At 42.0% G+C, this 18,581-nt stretch overlaps 1 protein-coding gene and 1 long non-coding RNA gene across 6 annotated transcripts in view; one reads left to right on the top strand and one right to left on the bottom strand.

The window, feature by feature from the left end:
* The first annotated feature begins 6,371 nt into the window (after nucleotides 1–6,371).
* On the top strand, nucleotides 6,372–8,252 carry LOC307218993. Its single transcript, XR_013840233.1, has 2 exons — nucleotides 6,372–7,463; nucleotides 7,868–8,252. It is a non-coding gene; the product is annotated as an uncharacterized lncRNA (long non-coding RNA).
* A 203-nt stretch (nucleotides 8,253–8,455) lies between these two features.
* Nucleotides 8,456–18,581, bottom strand: part of KCNT2 (potassium sodium-activated channel subfamily T member 2) — a 229,981-nt gene continuing 219,855 nt past the window's right edge. For 3 of the 5 annotated variants that reach the window (XM_079981180.1, XM_079981182.1, XM_079981183.1), the window contains 5 exons: nucleotides 18,414–18,497; nucleotides 16,860–16,988; nucleotides 11,473–11,773; nucleotides 9,757–9,841; nucleotides 8,456–9,289 (listed from right to left, as the gene is read on the bottom strand). In XM_079981180.1, the coding sequence (XP_079837306.1) occupies nucleotides 9,178–9,289; nucleotides 9,757–9,841; nucleotides 11,473–11,773; nucleotides 16,860–16,988; nucleotides 18,414–18,497 (711 nt within the window). In that variant the 3' untranslated portion in view covers nucleotides 8,456–9,177. Of the gene's footprint in view, nucleotides 9,290–9,756; nucleotides 9,842–11,472; nucleotides 11,774–13,899; nucleotides 13,921–16,859; nucleotides 16,989–18,413; nucleotides 18,498–18,581 lie in introns of all 5 variants that reach the window. The other 2 variants (XM_079981179.1, XM_079981181.1) reach the window with 1 other exon arrangement.

The raw sequence follows: 18,581 nt of genomic DNA, 5'->3' as shown, positions 1-18,581 counted from the left end.
TTTAATGCTTTAAAATAAATTAATTCTTAAGTATGTGTTTACATAGGGACACAGGTGGCGCTGTGGGTTAAACCACAGAGCCTAGGACTTGCCAATCAGAAGGTCGGCAGTTCGAATCCCCGCAACAGAGCTCCCGTTGCTCGGTCCCTGCTCCTGCCAACCTAGCAGTTCGAAAGCACACCAAAAAGTGCAATTAGATAAATAGGTACCACTCCGGCGAGAAGGTAAACGATGTTTCCGTGCCCTGCTCTGATTCGCCAGAAGTGGCTTAGGCATGCTGGCCACATGACCTGGAAGCTGTACGCCGGCTCCCTTGGCCAATAAAGCGAGATGAGCGCCGCAACCCCAGAGTCGGCCACAACTGGACCTAATGGTCGGGGTCCCTTTATCTTTAGGGTTGGTCAAATCAGTCTGTTGGAAATCCATGTCCCATATACATATGTTCATCTCTAATTCAATTCTGTCCCTTTACCTTTACCTATGTGTTTACATAGACATTTTCCTGCAGTTTTTTTAAAAAGCAGTTTAATGTGGAAATGGGACAGGATGGACTTAAGTGGAATAAATGCTAAAGTGACAGAGACTAGACACAGTCCGTGTCAAGTATTTGAGCACTGTGCACAGGCCAGTAGCTGCCACATGTTTTTCAGCCTGGCAGTCTGAACCTTAGCAGGCTTGAGCCCTTGCCATGCTAGCCAGAGAAATAAAGAGTACTAGATGCATATGAGGTGAATAAATAAATCAATACAAAAGAACCTCCTGATGCATTAAAACGGGATGCTTCAAAATTGGAACACTGAACAGAACTTTGGATAGTTCATTTGGATGTATTTTTGAGTCGTAATTGCGAGGAATTTCAGAGGCTATAATGACATATTGTTCACTCCAGAAAAAGAAAAAGAAAAAAACCACCCCTCATGTGGATAGAATTCACAATTAACGAGAATATGCAAAAATTCTAGATGGCAGCAGAATTGCTAATTGGATCGATTGTGTGCTATGTTAATGCTACACGACAGAGTTATTTTTGTGAATATGCTTCTCTTTGCAAGAGTTCTTTCAGTAAGTAAGCCCTTAGCTACAAAGCCTAGCCTAGTATTAAGTTGCTTATTTAAAAGAAAATGGTGGATCAAAGGTAGTTGGGTATAGGTATAGGTAAAGGTAAAGGGACCCCTGACCATTAAGTCCAGTCATGACCGACTCTGGGGTTGCAGTGCTCATCTCGCTTTATTGGCTGAGGGAGCCGGCGTACAGCTTCCGGGTCATGTGGCCAGCATGACTAAGCCGCTTCTGGAGAACCAGAGCAGCGCACAGAAACGCTGTTTACCTTCCCGCCGGAGCGATACCTATATATCTACTTGCACTTTGACGTGCTTTCAAACTGCTAGGTTGGCAGGAGCAGGGACCGAGCAATGGGAGCTCACCCCGTCGAGGGGATTCAAACTGCCAACCTTCTGATCGGCTAGTCCTAGGCTCTGTGGTTTAACCCATAGCGCCACCCGCGTCCCTGTAGTTGGGTATAGACAGCTATTAATGGTAAACATGGAATCACCTGGAATGCTGGTGTTCTGAGTCCATACAACTCTCAACATCACTAGGGATGGGGTCTTCAGGTATGGGAATACCATGGGAGCTGACCAGCATGAAAGGACCTAGCAGGTATGGTGTATCGATCTTCAGACAGGAAGTCTTACGGGATACGGACCCTGATTCAATGTCATGCCAGTTCCACTTTATTTATTTTATTAAATTTCTATAACACTGTTCATCTGAGGATCGGGGGGGCGTTACAAAACAAAAACATGAAAATACATAACATAGTAACAAACGAAAACAATAATCCCCCCCAAAAAACCTTAAAAGGCCATAGATTGTTTAATGAACCAAAGGTCTCGAATAAGAGGAAAGTTTTTGCCTAGTGCCTAAAGATATGTAAGGAAGGTGGCAGGCAAGCCCCCCTGGGGAGAGCATTCCACAAACTGGGAGCCACTGCAGGAAAGGTCCATTCTTGTGCTGCCACCCTCTGGACCTCTGGTGGAGAAGGTACATGAAGAAGGGCCTCAGATGACAAGCACAGGGTCTGGGTTAGTTCATAGAGGGAGAGGAGATAGTTGAGGTACCGTATATACTTGAGTATAAGCTGACTTTTTCAGCACATTTTTTATGCTGAAAAAGCCCCCCTTGGCTTATACTCGAGTGAGGCGGGCGGCAGCGGCAGAGAGCCGAGTGGCCTGAAAGGAGCCCTTTCTCACTGCTGGTTCCGCCACTGCCACCCTCCTTTCACAAGGGCAGGCACAGGAGCCGCAGTTGGGAGAGGCACTGCGCTGTGCCTCTCCCAACCGCGGCTCCTATGCCCGCTCTTGTGAGTGGCAGAGGTGGTGGCAGAGGGATGAGTGGCCCAAAAGGAGCCCTTTCAGGCTGCTTGTTCTCCCTCTGCTGTTGCCACCACCACCTGGTTTGTGGTCTGTTGAACTGGCTTATATTTGAGTCAATAAGTTTTTTGTGCCTCAGCTTATATTCAGGTCGGCTTATACTCAAGTTTATACAGTACAATGGCACCTTGGGTTACATACACTTCAGGTTACATACCCTTCAGGTTACAGACTCTGCTAACCCAGAAATAGTACCTCGGGTTAAGAACTTTGCTTCAGGATGGGAACAGAAATCATGCTCCGATGGGGTGGCAGCAGCAGGAGGCCCCATTAGCTAAAGTGGTGCTTCAGGTTAAGAACGGACCTCTGGAACGAATTAAATATGTAACCAGAGGTACCACTGTATTTTGTTCTGAGCTGTTTTGGGCTTTGTAGGTCAAAACCATGACTTTGAATTGGGCCTGGAAAGTAACTGGTACCCAGTACAGTCAGGCCCGGAGTGGCATTACATGCTCAAATCACCTTGTACCCTGCAAGGTAGCAAATTCTGAACCAGCTGGTTTCCAAACATCTTCAGAGGCAGCCTTGCATAAAACGCTTTGCAGTAATCTAACCTAGAGGTTACCAGAGCATAGACAACAGAAGTTAAGCCTTCCCTGTCCAGATATGGGCAAAGCTGGGCCACCAGTCAAAGCTGATGGAAGGCACTCTGTGCCACCAAGGCCATCTGAGCATCAAGTGACAGCAAAGGTCCCCCTAAGCCAGTGGTTCTCAACCTGTGGGTCCCCAGATGGGACTACACCTCCCATCAGTCCTAGCCAGCATGACCAGTGGTCAGGGATGATGGGAGTTGTAGTCCAACAACATCTGGGGACCCACAGGTTGAGAACCACTGCCCTAAGCTATGTATCTGCTCCTTCAGAGGAAGTGTAACCCCATCAAGAGCAGGCAACTTCCCATCCATCTTGTCTAAGGAACCACCCACTAACAGTGCCTCAGTCTCATCTGGATTGAGTTTTGTTTATTGGCTCTCATCCAGTCCAGGCAAGACAGAGGGCAGGGCTTCAACTGCAGCATCATTTATATCAATTGGAAAATCCTCCAGGGCTTTCTGGAAACCCATTGGATCCATCAGCCTCCAAGGGCGGGCCGTCCTAATTTGTCCCCCACCTCTGCAGAGGGGGGAAGTTGCTGAAAACCTAAATCTCAGCAGGAAGTGATAGGACCATTATCCCCCCCCACACACGCACACACTTTCATATCACCTTCTTTCTGCCCAGTTGAGAATACAAGATCCAGAGTGTGGCCTGCAACGTGCATTGGGCTGATGATATGTTGGGACAGCCCCATGGTCGTCATGGCAGCCATGAAGTCCTGGGCCACCCCAGAGCCAGTTGTCTTGGAATGGATGTTGAAGTTTCCCCAAAACAGCAGTCAGGAAGTCCTCAACAGGGCCTTCGAGACTAGCTCTGTCAGCTCAGGCCAGGACTGGGCACTGAGGAGGCAGGAGGCGGTAAACCAACATAGTCACTACTCACTGTAGTCAATAAAAGTTGTGGCCTCCTTTCACCCACACCTGTGTTGTCATTCTTATTCAATTGTTATGCAATCCCTTTCCTTCTTGTTTCATATCTATTAGATTGCAACAATGGCAAGGACAGTTCTGCCAAGCTACTCTGGGTGCATTGTTTGGCTGAGGAGCAGGAATATTTAAAACAAAATTAAGTAAATAAATGTGTGCGTCTGCCCCAACATTGTGGAACAGGAGAAAATTGCCAGGAAAGCATGAGAGAGAGAGAAAGAGAGAGAGAGAGAGAGAGAGAGAGAGAGAGAGAGAGAGAGAGAAATTTCCTTGCATTTTCAAGACAGAAGCTTGGAATGAATGAGTGAATTGTGAATTAAGTGGGATGGGGGTGGAAAATTCACCCAAGGCTAGTTTATATTATGACGGATATTTTATTACTTTTGTAAATTTGGGAGCAATAACCATTTTAAAGCATCATGAATATGCAACAAAATAGTCCAATTCCTATAAGCATTCTGTTCCTCTTCTAAATAATTGAAAGCTGCTACATCTTTCTTGGAATTGGTGGGGGTTCGATTTTTCATGCAATTTAACCAGACAGATGTCAAATGTTGTGTTGCACATATTATTTTTTCGTACAATCTTTTAAAAACTAAAGGCCTGTTATGCATGTTATCTGGTAGCACAAAACTTTGTCAAGTCCAGTCAAGTAATATTTTTTTAAAAAACTTATTTATCTCTAACAATAGATTCTCACTTCCCACAACTGCTTCTGAAAAAAGGCCAGTTTTTGAAAAATGATTTGTCATGTGGCATGGCAGGGGAGTTCTGAAGTGATGTTCACTTTTGCAAGCACCTCTACTCAATTACTCAATGAAGGAACCTCTATGAATAAACCTCTCCTTACCAAAGGTAGCACAAATCTCTTCTTTATCCTTGCTTAGGAAACTGTAAAGTGCTGTTGCTGAAAATTCGTTCTGCTTGTGCGCAACAGAAGGACTGGCAGAAAACTGAAGAATCTATGTGGTGAAATGCTCTTCCCTAACACTGGATGGAATGAAAAGCAGGATAAATGGATGAAACAGAAGGACGGACAATGGCAATATGTGGAAGAGTGTAGATCAAAATTAAGCTGTTGGAATGGGGGGGGGGGCGGACATAGGGAAGGCATCCCAGTTTAGCCAGGGGGGAAATCCTAAAATTGTACTATGTCAGAAACATGAAAGACATTTAAAGTGAAACCTTAAGATTTTAAGTGAAGTTGTAAAATTCCACTGGAAAATGTTAGGATCATGAGCCTATCCCCCCCCCCCCTCTTTTCCTTCCTTCCTTCCTTCCTTTTTTAACATTTGCCCATACAATGGTAATTGCTGTTGATGGATATAGTTTGGAAATGGAATTGTTTGGACTTTTATCAGTAAATGTCAAAATGTTCTGATATTATTCTCCAGACCATAAATTATTGAGATTTTAAATGGCTCAGAGAATAGTATTCATCAGCATTTTGACATAGGCTTATGGGAACTAGTTCTATATCCTTTGTCTCCTGACCAATGTGTTAGAAACTGGATGATTAAGTGAAGTTGCAAAATTTCACTGGAAAACATTGGGATCATCAAATTTCTAACACTTTGACCAGGAGACGAAGGATACAGAATTAATTCCTATGAACCCATGTCACAATGACAACCAGCCGCTGTCCCCTTACAAAAAAAGGCATGGCACTATTATTCCCCATCCCCCCATCCACATGCAAAAACGAGCACGAACCCCTTCATCTCACATTGTCTGTCTTACACTTACACATATTCTACCCATCATCTCTTCTCTTCCCGATTCCCTCTTTGACTGTCATTGTTTCCCCATCTGAACCAATAGGAGTGTCCCCCACAGGCTTAATTGCCAGACAAGTGGAGGTGATTTTTCAAGGCTCACAACATGTAAGGTGCAGAAGGTTAACCTTTTCTTCCTCAGTTGCCATCCCCTACCTACATGGTCATTAGGAAAAAAGGTTTCATTCACATGAATTTGATTTTTTAAAAACAGCAATAACAACAATATCTAATTGCCACATGAGGGCCTCTGATTTTTCAATGAGTTGTTGTCAGCCTGTACAAATCACACACCCAAGAAGCAAGTAGGAGGGGAAATATTCTGAGCAGCATTCACCTAACTAGCTCAATCAGTGGAAGGTGAAAGCCCTGTACGAGAACTTCCACTTGTACAACAGGTCTTCCACCACCCCCTTCCTCTTTTCCCATACCCTATGAAATTTGCTCAGGGTGTCAGGAGAAGATGGAGAGGGTATTGTTCCATCTGGCAAGCTGGAGTTTTTGCACAGATGGAACAATTGGAAACACATGACACAGACCTCCACCCTGATGGGCACATGGAAATGGGCACTTGAGCTTCAGATAGCATAGCTACACAGGGGGGAGTTGTGAGAGAAGTTGCTACCACTGTGACACTGCATAAGAAAATGGCTTTTATTAATTCACATAGTTGACACATGGAAGAAAGAAAAATAAAGAAACTGTTAGTGCATATGGCTGGGACAATAGCTGGTTCCCTACAACAAATATTACAACCATTTAAAATGCTGTCGTATGCAGTAGGCTACCGTCACATGCACGGATAGTTTTGTTGAGCAGTTTTGGCGTCATTTGATTTGTACACACAAACTTATAACAGCTCTTTCAAACAATATAGAAAACATAACCTATACATGAAACACTAATAAGGACTTCAAACAACAGGCGACGTTGTCCCTAACCTACTCAATTTGTCATGTCCCAACAGTTCTTTGTGTAGTAATATGTATGTACTCCTGTTATTTTAGTAAAAAATATATAAACATCCCTACTTATACTTAGGGATGGGGAACAAATTCATTTCAGCTTGCATTTAAGGATGAACCTGCCTAATTTGCATTTTCTGAAACAGTACACAAGCCGACACACAGTCATCCTTTGAATTCACACCTCCCCAAATTTTGCTACACAGTTTCTCCATCCAAGTAATGTGTACAAAAATGCATATACTAGAGTATGCCTAAAAATGCATATATTAGTGAAAATAACATACAAAATGCAGTTTATCTGGGGAAATTGCTTTGCAAAAAAGTATATAACAGGCAAAGTTGCATACAAACCTTTGTATATTAGGAGAAATTTGCATCAAAATGCTGATGAATTTTCATGGTGGCACTTTTAAAATAATAAATAATCACAAACATGGAGAACTAAATTTAAAACTGAAAAAATATGAGGAACTGACACAACCTCACAATTCTCATGTTCCTTCAACATGTGCATTTGAAGCTGTCCAAACCAAAAGACATTAACTGGCATGACACAGAAGCAGCTCCCATACAGTAGCAATAATGAATGAATCAGGCCATAGGTGTGGATAAATCTCAGTCAAGAACAACATCAAAGTTAACCAACTGGTTTTTGGCCTGCCTTAGATAGGATTAGGGCTGGATGAATTATTAGATTAACTACGCTGCAGAACATGACTCTAGCAAAATTATAGTCTAACTACTGGCTTAGACTACAGGGACGCAGGTGGCGCTGTGGGTTAAAGCCTCAGCGCCTAGGGCTTGCCGATCGAAAGGTCGGCGGTTCGAATCCCTGCGGCGGGGTGCGCTCCCGCTGCTCGGTCCCAGCACCTGCCAACCTAGCAGTTCGAAAGCACCTCCGGGTGCAAGTAGATAAATAGGGACCACTTACCAGCGGGAAGGTAAACGGCGTTTCCGTGTGTGGCTCTGGCTCTGGCTCTGGCTCTGGCCAGAGCAGCGATGTCACGCTGGCCACGTGACCCGGAAGTGTCTCCGGACAGCGCTGGCCCCTGGCCTCTTAAGTGAGATGGGCGCACAACCCCAGAGTCTGTCAAGACTGGCCCGTACGGGCAGGGGTACCCTTACCTTTTACTGGCTTAGACTAGGGGCAGACAACTGAAAATCTGTAAGAACTAAAAACAACCCACCCACCCCCAAAATCTGTAGGTCTCTTCTGGCTTTCAAAGCTCCTTCTCCAGTGAAAAAACTGTTCTCTCGTTTTCTTACAGAATGACTGTCTTGTGGAACAAATCCTTCTCCATACAGTAGCAGCATGGTGCTAAACTGTCTTTTGTAGAAAGATTACAAGCCTGTGGACCTTGAGCGACCTGTTGTCTGAACATTTCATAGGCCATCATACCTTCCATACATCTTGCTTTTTCAAACAATGCACAAGATCCTATCCTTAAATGGTGACCAAGGAACTGAACAAGCCATTTAATTTAACTTCAGTAGTGCTATAGTAGCAGGTACCCCCAAGCATTCTGCACGTCCCTCTTCATGACAAACGCTTCACAAAAACCCTCCCCCCAAATCCAGTGTACAAAATAGCTTAATTTTCTGCCTGAGTCTGATAAAATCTTCTGAACTTCTGCGTTTTCGTACATTGACAGCAAGCAGGACTGTGGTTACCAGGTTGCTAGGTTCCAAACTCAGGGAACAATGCTGAGCTGTTAGCCACACCACTCTCCTTTAGACTGTGAGTCTCTAGTACAGAGATTGATTGCTGCATTTTTATTTGTGATGCTACATTTGCCCTGAGTCTTTAAATGCTGAGGGCTACAAATCTAAACAAACAATGTTTTCAATTAGCCAGGAATTTAAATTGGTTGAAAAAGGCTATAGGAGAGATATGAAACGCGACGAACTTAAAGACAACGGAAATGCATACTGGGTTTTTGTCACCAAGCAGTGAATTTTCAGAACATTCGCTTTGAATTCCAGTTTTAAGATGTTAGGACTTGCCTGAAACTTGCTTTGATTTTTAATTTAACTGCAACAACCAGAAGTTTATGGTTGTGGGACAAAAAAATAACAACGAATGCTGTACACAGCATGGTTAAGAACTGAGCAACTTCCCCACAGCGGCTGACGAAAACCAGGATAAGAAAAGAATATATTAATTTCTAATATCTCTTTGAAAAAATAATCCATTTAGATTCCCCATTAAAATCCTCCTTTCACTGAGCAACACTCTGGGCACACTTGTTTGATTTTAGTCTCTCTTTGTTATTTTTATCTCCAAGACAGATTAATTTTTTTTGAAACCAGACCCAGCTTTTCCTAATCCTGTGGTTACGGTAAAGTAGTTGCCCGGTGTGTGTTAGCTGACCATTATGCCTAAAGGCTTGTATATAATAAATCCATCATCTTATTTTCACTGAATTTCAAAACAGCTATTTGTATAAAAAAGTCTTTTCATCAATGATCTGCGTGAAGCGTCAAAGCTTTGTTTCTTCCCTGGTGTCCTGTGCAACGGCGTTGCAGAAGCTGTTTTTCCGGCTGGATGAAGTGTTTGGAACATATGACAATGGATCTGGGCGGATCAAATATCTACAAAAATATAGACATACAGTTGCCATTAGATTTAACAAGAAAACTCCCAACTGAATTCACAGTGATTCCCTATCATAGCTAGTAACAGCACAACTGAGATCTATGTATAATGCATACCTTCCACAATTTATTTCAACAAACCAAGATGGTTTGTTGAGCAAGCAATGCTTCCTTCCTTCACTCCAATTTGGCTTCATGACAGTTCCATGAGTAAATAGACAAGATAAATGACATGCAGCGCTGGGTGCTATTGCTTGAAATATCAGGATTATGCACACTGGAAGCAGTTGTGATAAGTGTGTGGACGCCAAAATATTTCACTCTGCTTAATCCTCCAATTTCAAGCTGAGAATGTTAAAAAAAATGAGAATTCCCAGCTAAGCTTTAGAAACAAATGTTCTCTGCTGCATGAAAGTGCAAATTAGAAACTCAGTGAATTCTTATGTTTTATAACTTCAACTTACACAACATCGTTCAGTTCAAGTCGTGTGTCTGGAGAAGGATTGATCAGAATATAAGAAAGAGTGTTTTGATGATCATTCATTTCATCTATAGGAGAAAGAGAGGGAGGGAGAGAGAATAATAAAGGATGTGTGGCTTGTACTTCAAATGACTCAGACATGAAGGTCATACTTAGACCTATAATGGGTCAAAGCAGACATACCAAAACCGCCACTTTATTTTATTGAAAAGATAAGGAATAAATGAGGTGGTAGGGGAAGCAGAAAGTGAAAGAGAAATAGAGGGGTACCTCGGGTTACAGACGCTTCAGGTTACAGACTCTGCTAACCCAAAAATAGTACCTCAGGTTAAGAACTTTGCTTCAGGATGAGAACAGAAATTGCACGACAGCGGCGCAGCAGCAGCAGCAGCAGCAGCAGCGGGAGGCCCCATTAGCTAAAGTGGTACCTCAGGTTAAGAACAGTTTCAGGTTAAGAACGGACCTCCAGAACGAATTAAGTTCTTAACCCGAGGTAAAGTTAAAGGTAAAGGTAAAGGGACCCCGACCATTAGGTCCAGACATGACCGACTCTGGGGTTGCGGTGCTCATCTCGCTTTATTGGCAGAGGGAGCTGGCATACAGGTTCCGGGTCATGTGGCCAGCATGACTAAGCCGCTTCTGGAGAACCAGAGCAGCGCACGGAAATGCCGTTTACTTTTGATTTTTTTCTATCTCTGTGGTAGATTTTGTTATATGAATAGTGCCACAGACCACATGGGGGGGGTCTGCAAACCACCAATTTGGAACCTCTCGACTGGATTACTCTTGTGGTCCCTTCCAGCTCTTATAATTACATGAACTGAGAAAGCTATATTTAACCAATTATCATTGATCCTTTTATAAGCATTTTAGTAAAAAAAAAAGTTTATTTGTTTTTTAAAAGAAAAATGATGACCCTGTACAGAAACCTAGCAATGATTTGGAAGTGGCTACCAATGCGGGTGGCGCTGTGGGTTAAACCACAGAGCCTAGGACTTGACAATCCAATGGTCGGCGGTTCGAATCCCCAAAACGGGGTGAGCTCCTGTTGCTTGGTCCCTGCTCCTGCCAACCTAGCAGTTCGAAAGCACATCAAAGTGCAAGTAGATAAATAGGTACTGCTCTGGCAAGAAGGTAAACGGTGTTTCTGTGCGCTGCTCTGGTTCGCCAGAAGCGGCTTAGTCATGCTGGCCACATGACCCGGAACCTGTACGCCAGCTCCCTCGGCCAATAAAGTGAGATGAGCGCCGCAACCCCAGAGTCGGTCACGACTGGACCTAATGGTCAGGGGTCCCTTTACCCTGACCTTACCAAATTTGAAATATTCGCCAGATCTTCATTTTTTTCACAAGAAACATATTTTGCTTAGGTTTTCACCTGAATAATTTGGTGTATTCCAGAAACTTGGCCATTTCTTTGCTTATCACTAATTCCAGAAAAATGATGAAGAAATGAAGTAGCACCTGCCCCAATACATAGTTTTAAGGGACCTTATTTCTCTCCACTGAAAGAACTGTCCATTCATACCTATTCCCTGCTTTCTAGAGCTATTTATCTATCAGGGGGTCTGCCCTCTTATCCCACTATTTCTAAAGTTCACTGACGAGCCTTTGGCAAGGGAATGTGGCCACTTTCTTTCATCCAATGCATTGCTACATAAAATGAAAGTTGCATCTATCTTTAGAGAGGAATGTCCTACCATATCCTGCTGTTGAAAGTCCCAAATGTTTCATTCTGTTTTTCACCAGTTCAGCAAGTTCCTGCCTTTCTGACCTTCTGTAAAGATTCATTCTCTGCTGACTGATTTTCTCTGCAGTTTTCCCCGAGTGCTTTGGCACTTTTCGGCTCAGCCGCCGAGCCCACTGCATACTTTTCCGTCGCAGCAAAGGATGGTCTGACTGATCACTTGATGTTGAGTTACGATGGTTGCTACGGCAGTTAAACGGTTCTTTATTATCCTTAGTGTCCTCCCATTCTTCCACACTGATGGAAATTTGAGACTAAAAACAACAACACCAAAACATTCAAGAAATTAAATCCTTTTGAAAATGCTTTCCCCATTTATCATTTTTTTTAAAAAAAATAACTCAGGACAATGCCTCTCCCTTCCCTTTCATTTCCCTGCCTCCAGTTCCACTATTCAATACAGCCAATATTTGCCACAGTAGACCCATGATATGAATCATGCAAAAGAAAAGCTATGAATTTCTTTGGCGAAACTCATTGGACCAACGTTTAGACAATTGTAGGAAGAACTTGGTTGGGATGGAATCACTTAAGGCTGTATTGCACAAAATGCATGGTGTTGGCGAAAGAGTATGCAGAAGAACAATAAAGGGCAGAACATGAAGGTGATGGCTAAAGGCTATCAGGCCCAAATACTTTGGCATATTCATTCATTTGGGTTTGCACCTCACTTTTACTTTTGCCTGTTCCAACAACACATCTGCATTCAGCATAGAAGTGCAATAGGTTCACAGCAAACAGAGTCTGAGAAATGGCAATGGAAACAATGGAACAAGCTAGAAGTTTGTTCATCAGAGGGAGACTATTCAGATTCCTGAACCTGTTGCAGAACCAGATTCAGTTTTACGTTGGGCCCCTGAAGGTCCACAACCAAATGGCACAGCCCAACTGCCCTGGCTCTAAGCCTTTGCTGCATCAGGAGATCAAAGAACGTGGTGAGCACATGTTCCTTAGGCTCATGTATCTACTATTCCATGTGAGGGTCAGAATGAGTAAGCACTGGGCAAAACAGAGTGGAAGCTACAATAGTACAAGAACATAGGCCAGTTTGGCGCAATTTCCACATTCACAATGATATATTAATATAATGACAGGCATGGCATTTTGTTATCACTGATTGGGTGTGTGTTCATAATAGGAGAACCTATATAAAAGAGCAATAAGGTTTCAATGAATTCCTATGCTTTTCGTTTTCCCATAGCTGATGATATATGGGACAGAGTTCCCTGGTCACATTAAGAGTGTGATATAATTCTGAGGACTGGCTTATATTATAAATGAAATGCATGCACACAACATTCATAATTCTATAAAATCAGTAGATAGAATTTCTCATTTTGGAATGCCCTGTGGTCTGTATTATACACAATCAGGACTATATGCAATTGCTAGATTGCACTATTAACACAACCCCTTAAGTCGGTTTATTAAATTTGTATATCTCTTTCCACTAAAAAGTCCCAAAGCAATTTCCCTGCAAGTAAAGAATACAAAAGAACCCAGCAATTTAACATAGTAGCATAGGGACTGTCCAAATGCCCAGAAAAACAAAACATCTTTGCCTGGTGCTGAAATGATTACAAAGTTGGTGCCCGGCAGGCCACTCTGGGGAGAGCATTCCATAAACAAGGAATGGAGGCTACTACAAAAAAAAGGTCTGTTTTCTCATTATCACCCTCTGAACCTACATCTGAGGTAGCTCACAGAAACGGGACTCAGATGGCAATATCCAGATCTGAAAAGTTTCATATGGGGAATGTGATCCTGTAATTTTTGTGGCTCTAAGCCATTTTTAAAAATAATAAATTTATATACTGCTTTATAACCATAGGGTGGTTCACAGGCTTTAAAGGTCAAAAACAGCACTTTAAATTGGACCCTCAAACAATTTGTATTATTTTTGGCTAGCTACAAAAAGTGCTATCGATTCACTGTGATTTTTGATTTTCATCTAACAGCTCACTATTTTCTTTCTTTAGCTCAAGGCTGGCATGCACCCATGGCCAACTTTCTGGGGGCCACCAGAAAGGCAGTGGCTGTTCCACACTCTCACATCACAGACACACTCTCACACACATGACACATGCTTGCACACATACATAAACAGGGCCTCCACCTTCTCAGCTGACCTATACATACCAGGTGAAGAGGAGGCGTTATTGAACCCTCTCCTCTCATCAGATAACTTATCTGATAACTTGGAAGGAGATGCCACAATAGGGCACTGGGCTTCACACACAACAGTACTGTGTCTAATATATTTCTGTCACTGCTGACAAAATTGGTGGGGTCTTGGATGGGGAGATTAGGCCCCCCCAGGGTAAGCTGTTCCTGGTCTAGGCCAAGACTGGGCATATGGAAACATTTGACAAATACTTACTTGTGAAGCCATTTCTCGAGACTGATACAAAGTGAGGGGGGTCAGGCGAAGGGGAAAGAAAACAGAACACCATTCAAACAAGTGTCCAAACAATGAATACAGACAGACAATTTGTAGCGATCACAATATTGGGATTGTACAAATAAATGCATGGCTAGCTGTGTGTGTGGTGTAAAATATTCTTGCAATTTCAATTTGCAATTGTTTGAACAAATGAATGTGGGACTGACATAAGGAATTGTTTCCCACGGCAGAGAAGTGCCCTTGACCATCCTATTTGGTAAGGTAAGTTATAGATTTATAAAAACATTGTATTCACTCCATGTAACTCAAGTACATATATAATGTACAAACCCTCCCCACAGAAAAGCCAATTATATCATTATATGAAGTCCTAAAGCCAGATTTGTGGATCTCATACAAAGACTTTAGTTATATTGAGTGAATAAAATATTTATTAGAAATTGGTCAATTAATGGTTAGTCTTCAACCATTACAGAGCTGAGACTCACCTTTAATCCTAACCTGCAAAATAGAAACCATGTTTGATTATTATTATTATTATTATTATTATTATTATTATTATTACAGTATCTCTCTCTCCAGATGCTATCTTCCCATCTAACTTTCTCTTTGTCGTTTTCCCCTGCTATCTGACTATCCTGTTAAAGAAAAGCAGCAAACAAACTAGTTTGGTGTCACCAGTACACATTTGGCCAGCACAAGTCAGGGATGTACAAAGCCACTCTTGCCCACTCCCAAAATCAATTGAGCTTTTCAAGCATTTCTGTCAAAAGTTCAATATTAACACTTGATAAGCCCAAGTGATGGGCCACTCCTTGCTTTCCTACCTGCTCCCTCCATCTGTCTGAGGATGGGCTCAGATTGACACCAGATGTCCTGCAAGGGGTATGGTTCCATTTTAAGCCAAGCGACTTTGGACCAAGTCCCAGAAATGTAATGACATCAGGGAAGCCATGACAGAAAATTGCATTTCATTTTGAGTCAGGCCCAGATTGAAAGAGGTGCAGCTAGCTCAAAATGGGGCCAGCTTTTTTTGTGGCAAAACTTTCCGGAACAAGCCTCACACCACCCCTAGCCCAAGCAACAAAATATTTAATCCCTATTATTTTGTGTTAGATAATGTTTATGCAGTGTTCCTGCTTTATAACTTGATTAGTGACTCCTCAAGGCACAGAAAGTTCTCTCTCTCTAAAATAAAAACAAACTAAAAAAACTCTACATATCCGCAACTTTCATTTTCTGTTCCACAAATTGGCATTATGAAAAATTGTGGATTCTAAGTAACAATGGGCCTAATGGCCATCATAACTGAATGTGAATATAACTAAGAATGTAATAAATGGCAGAGTCACACATTATGCTGTTGGAAATACATTCATACCAATTGCATACCAGAAAATTTGTGCAAATTTATCTTACTGTAAATTATAACAAAAACAGAGGTGTACTGCAGGACTACTTAATTTTTTAAACAAAAATGGACTTAAATGAATAGACCTATGCTTTACAAGCTGTTTCTCATGCTTTAGAAGTATAGAATTACTTAACATTTTCACAAGGTTTTGAGAAAACAGATTCCTCAATTAAGTTCCATGGTAGTCAAGCTTTATTCTGATATACAAATAAGTGTTTCTGATACATAAGGATAATGTGAGCCTGATCCATGTTTTCACATATTGCACTGTCATATTTTAATGCCATAGTATTTTCCACTCAATGAGATTTAAGCATTCACAACTAATATAAGTTACCAACTAATAAGATAGTGCTCCAGGCAAATAAGATCTAATTTTTCTTACATTTTTCCACTACCTTACCTTCTGTTTGAACCAGGCCAAAATTATTATTCAGCACACAAAACTGAAGCAATGATACTGAGATTTCTTCCAGCTACAAGAGGTGTATGATTCCAACAAAAATCATAGCCTATGATTTCAACAGAAATTACTAACGCACTCCTCAGGGTTACACTGTTATAAAATAATAAATTCTCATAAGTGTTGATTGCTGAATTCGTTAAAAGCTATAAAGCTGTTGTTGAATTTTCCCTGTAACTAAATTTGAGGCAAAACAGAAGGTTGTAGCTTGGGCAAAGGTACGGTATCTGAGGAATTTCACTAAATTGGCCAGGAGAATTTCACATATCCCTAGAATGAAACAAAGCTGAAGATCTGCAATCAAGCAAATTCTTTCCAAGTATCAGGGCTGGTTTTATAGTAACTTTATGTCAGAATTTGCATCCTTCCTTGGCACACACTTTGGTGGACAAACATAAACATATGTATTGGTCTTTCGGAGATCTTGCCAGAAGCAATTCTCATGATTCTTGTAATGTAGGTCTGTATCTAGGTTTTATTACAATGAACTTTGTACCCCTTGCATTTTGACAGTTCTTTGATTCAGGTTGCAGTGACACATGTGAAAGAGTTTAAAACTTGCAATGGAGAAGTTGAAGAAGCACAACCAATGGCATAACAAATGTGTGGTGTGTCTTTGGATGATGACACAATGCAGTGGCAATAATAAAATGAAAAATAGCTAGTTTCTCACTTCCAATCTGCTGTTCTCCCCAAATGATCACTGGGAACTTAACTACTACAATACATGTGTGGGATACTGGGCCAGCTTTAGAACTAAATTCTCTAAACAAATAGTGAACAGGGGTCAGGAGCAACAGCAAACTGAATTTGTTTGAATTATATGAAGTGCAGGTTTCGAAATGTTTGAAGATGTGTGATGCCCTCTCACATTTTACATTTATAGATTCAAAACAGCACTGCTGTTTTGAAACTCTAGCAGAAAGTGTGAATCAGAGATGAAAGAAAGGTGAGCAAAACATAGTTAAGTGAAACCACTCTGTCACTGTTCATTGCAAATTACTTAAGTAATGTTTCTGAAACATTCCTGATCAGAACTTGTCTGTAACCCATCCATACCTCAGACGTTGCAAGTTTCTGTGATTCAGTTCTATAGATTCCAATAGGAATATCCCCCGTAGAAGAACAAAGCTTCTGGTAGAGCCTGGCGTACGTTCTGATCCACAAATCATCTTCTGTGATTTTCATCTAGACAACAGCAGCAACAAAAAGAGCCTGACTGCTTGGAGACGTTTTATTTACTCAAATGATATATTAACACAATTGTTGCAGCATACAAACGACTTATCCCAGTTGGTCACCATACATATTAGGCTACACTATCTCTTTAGACTCTGTAGATAAATCAATTCAGAACTGTATATAACTTTGCACCATCTGGAGAATATTAATAAAAATAATTGCTGGATCAATTTTTCATTTATGGGGTCAGTTTCTATAAAGCGTGTTCTCCCTCATGGAGAGCACGAGTTGTGGTTGGGGCTGACGAGACACCTCACTGTTGCTAGGCAAATGGTTTGGCCATCCTTTAAGCAGGGGCGGGCTGTTACTGGGGAAATCTAGATGTTGCCATTTGTGGATTGACAGCCCTATTTGTTAAATACAATGCTCGCAGAGACGAACTTCCTCTTTTCGCTGCTTACTTCGGATCACCCGCCCTCCCTTCCCTAATGTTAGGCTGTTTGCTTGACCTTGCTATGCCTGTCATGGGGTCATCTGCTTTGGGGCAGGGGCCCGGTAGGAATTTTGTCCATTTGGCTGATTAGTGTGTGCCATTTGGTTTTTGCCTACTGCGTAGCAAATTGTCACAACTTATAAGGTTGCGGTGAGGCATTGGTCTAGGAATTGGTTGGTGGAGGGGTATGGATTTGGCTGTGCCTGCCCCACCAAAATGCTGCTGCTGCTTCAAGGGTTTTCCGTTAAAGGAACCCAGGGGCTCGCCATGCATTTGTCTGAAACCCCCTGGTAAGGGGCTAGGGCCACGCAAGCCCCTGGGAGCATTCTGGGGACAGGTGAGGCATGGTTCCCAGTCCCATCTCTCTCCCCAGGTGACTTACCCTTTCTGACTTTGTGGGGGGTGCGAATGTCAGAGCTATCCCCGTGCAGGGTCAGTTAGTGCTACCAATGCCTAAGCAACCACTCACATTGCTGTAATTTGAATAAAGTTGTGGCCAAAATTATGCCAAAAACCTTAAACAAAAATTAAGTGTCAATTGTGTTTTTCTTTGGGGGTGTCTTGGGGACCTCGACGCGCAAATTCCCTTTGCCTCATAAAGCATTTGAGATTGTATCCAATGAAGTCATCCCGTTAGTGGAAAGGACTTCTATCTGTGCAATGTGGCTTCCTTTCTTTGTCCCCACCCCCTGAAATCAATATCTGCTTCAGAGAACAGGTTTGGAAGAGCAAACAGGGAGAAGGAGAGGAAGTCCAATTTGCTGCTTTGCCATTAAGCAAAAATGAATGCCTTGCACCTATTTTTGTTAATATGGTTTTCGGTACCAAAAGCAATCAGACAGCTACTCTTAGGGAGAAAATGCAATATGAAAAACAAATGAAGAAACAACCAAAATATCAACAAACTTAATTATATGGGATTAAATAAAAATACTTACAGAACAAAGAAAGCCAGAACCTGGTGTAGTATCTAAACCCAGCAGAAGTCTTGTGATAGATATCATGTAATCTTTAACAAAGGACTGCAAGTTTTAAAAAGAAAAGAACTTTAGTATATATCAGAGTACAGTGGTACCTCGGGTTACAAATGCTTTGGGTTACAAACA

This window comes from Podarcis cretensis, assembly GCF_951804945.1.
Source record: "Podarcis cretensis genome assembly, chromosome: 6".
Classification (NCBI taxonomy): domain Eukaryota; kingdom Metazoa; phylum Chordata; class Lepidosauria; order Squamata; family Lacertidae; genus Podarcis; species Podarcis cretensis.
Note: the sequence above shows the minus strand (reverse complement) of the source record. Positions and strands in the feature narration are given on the sequence as shown.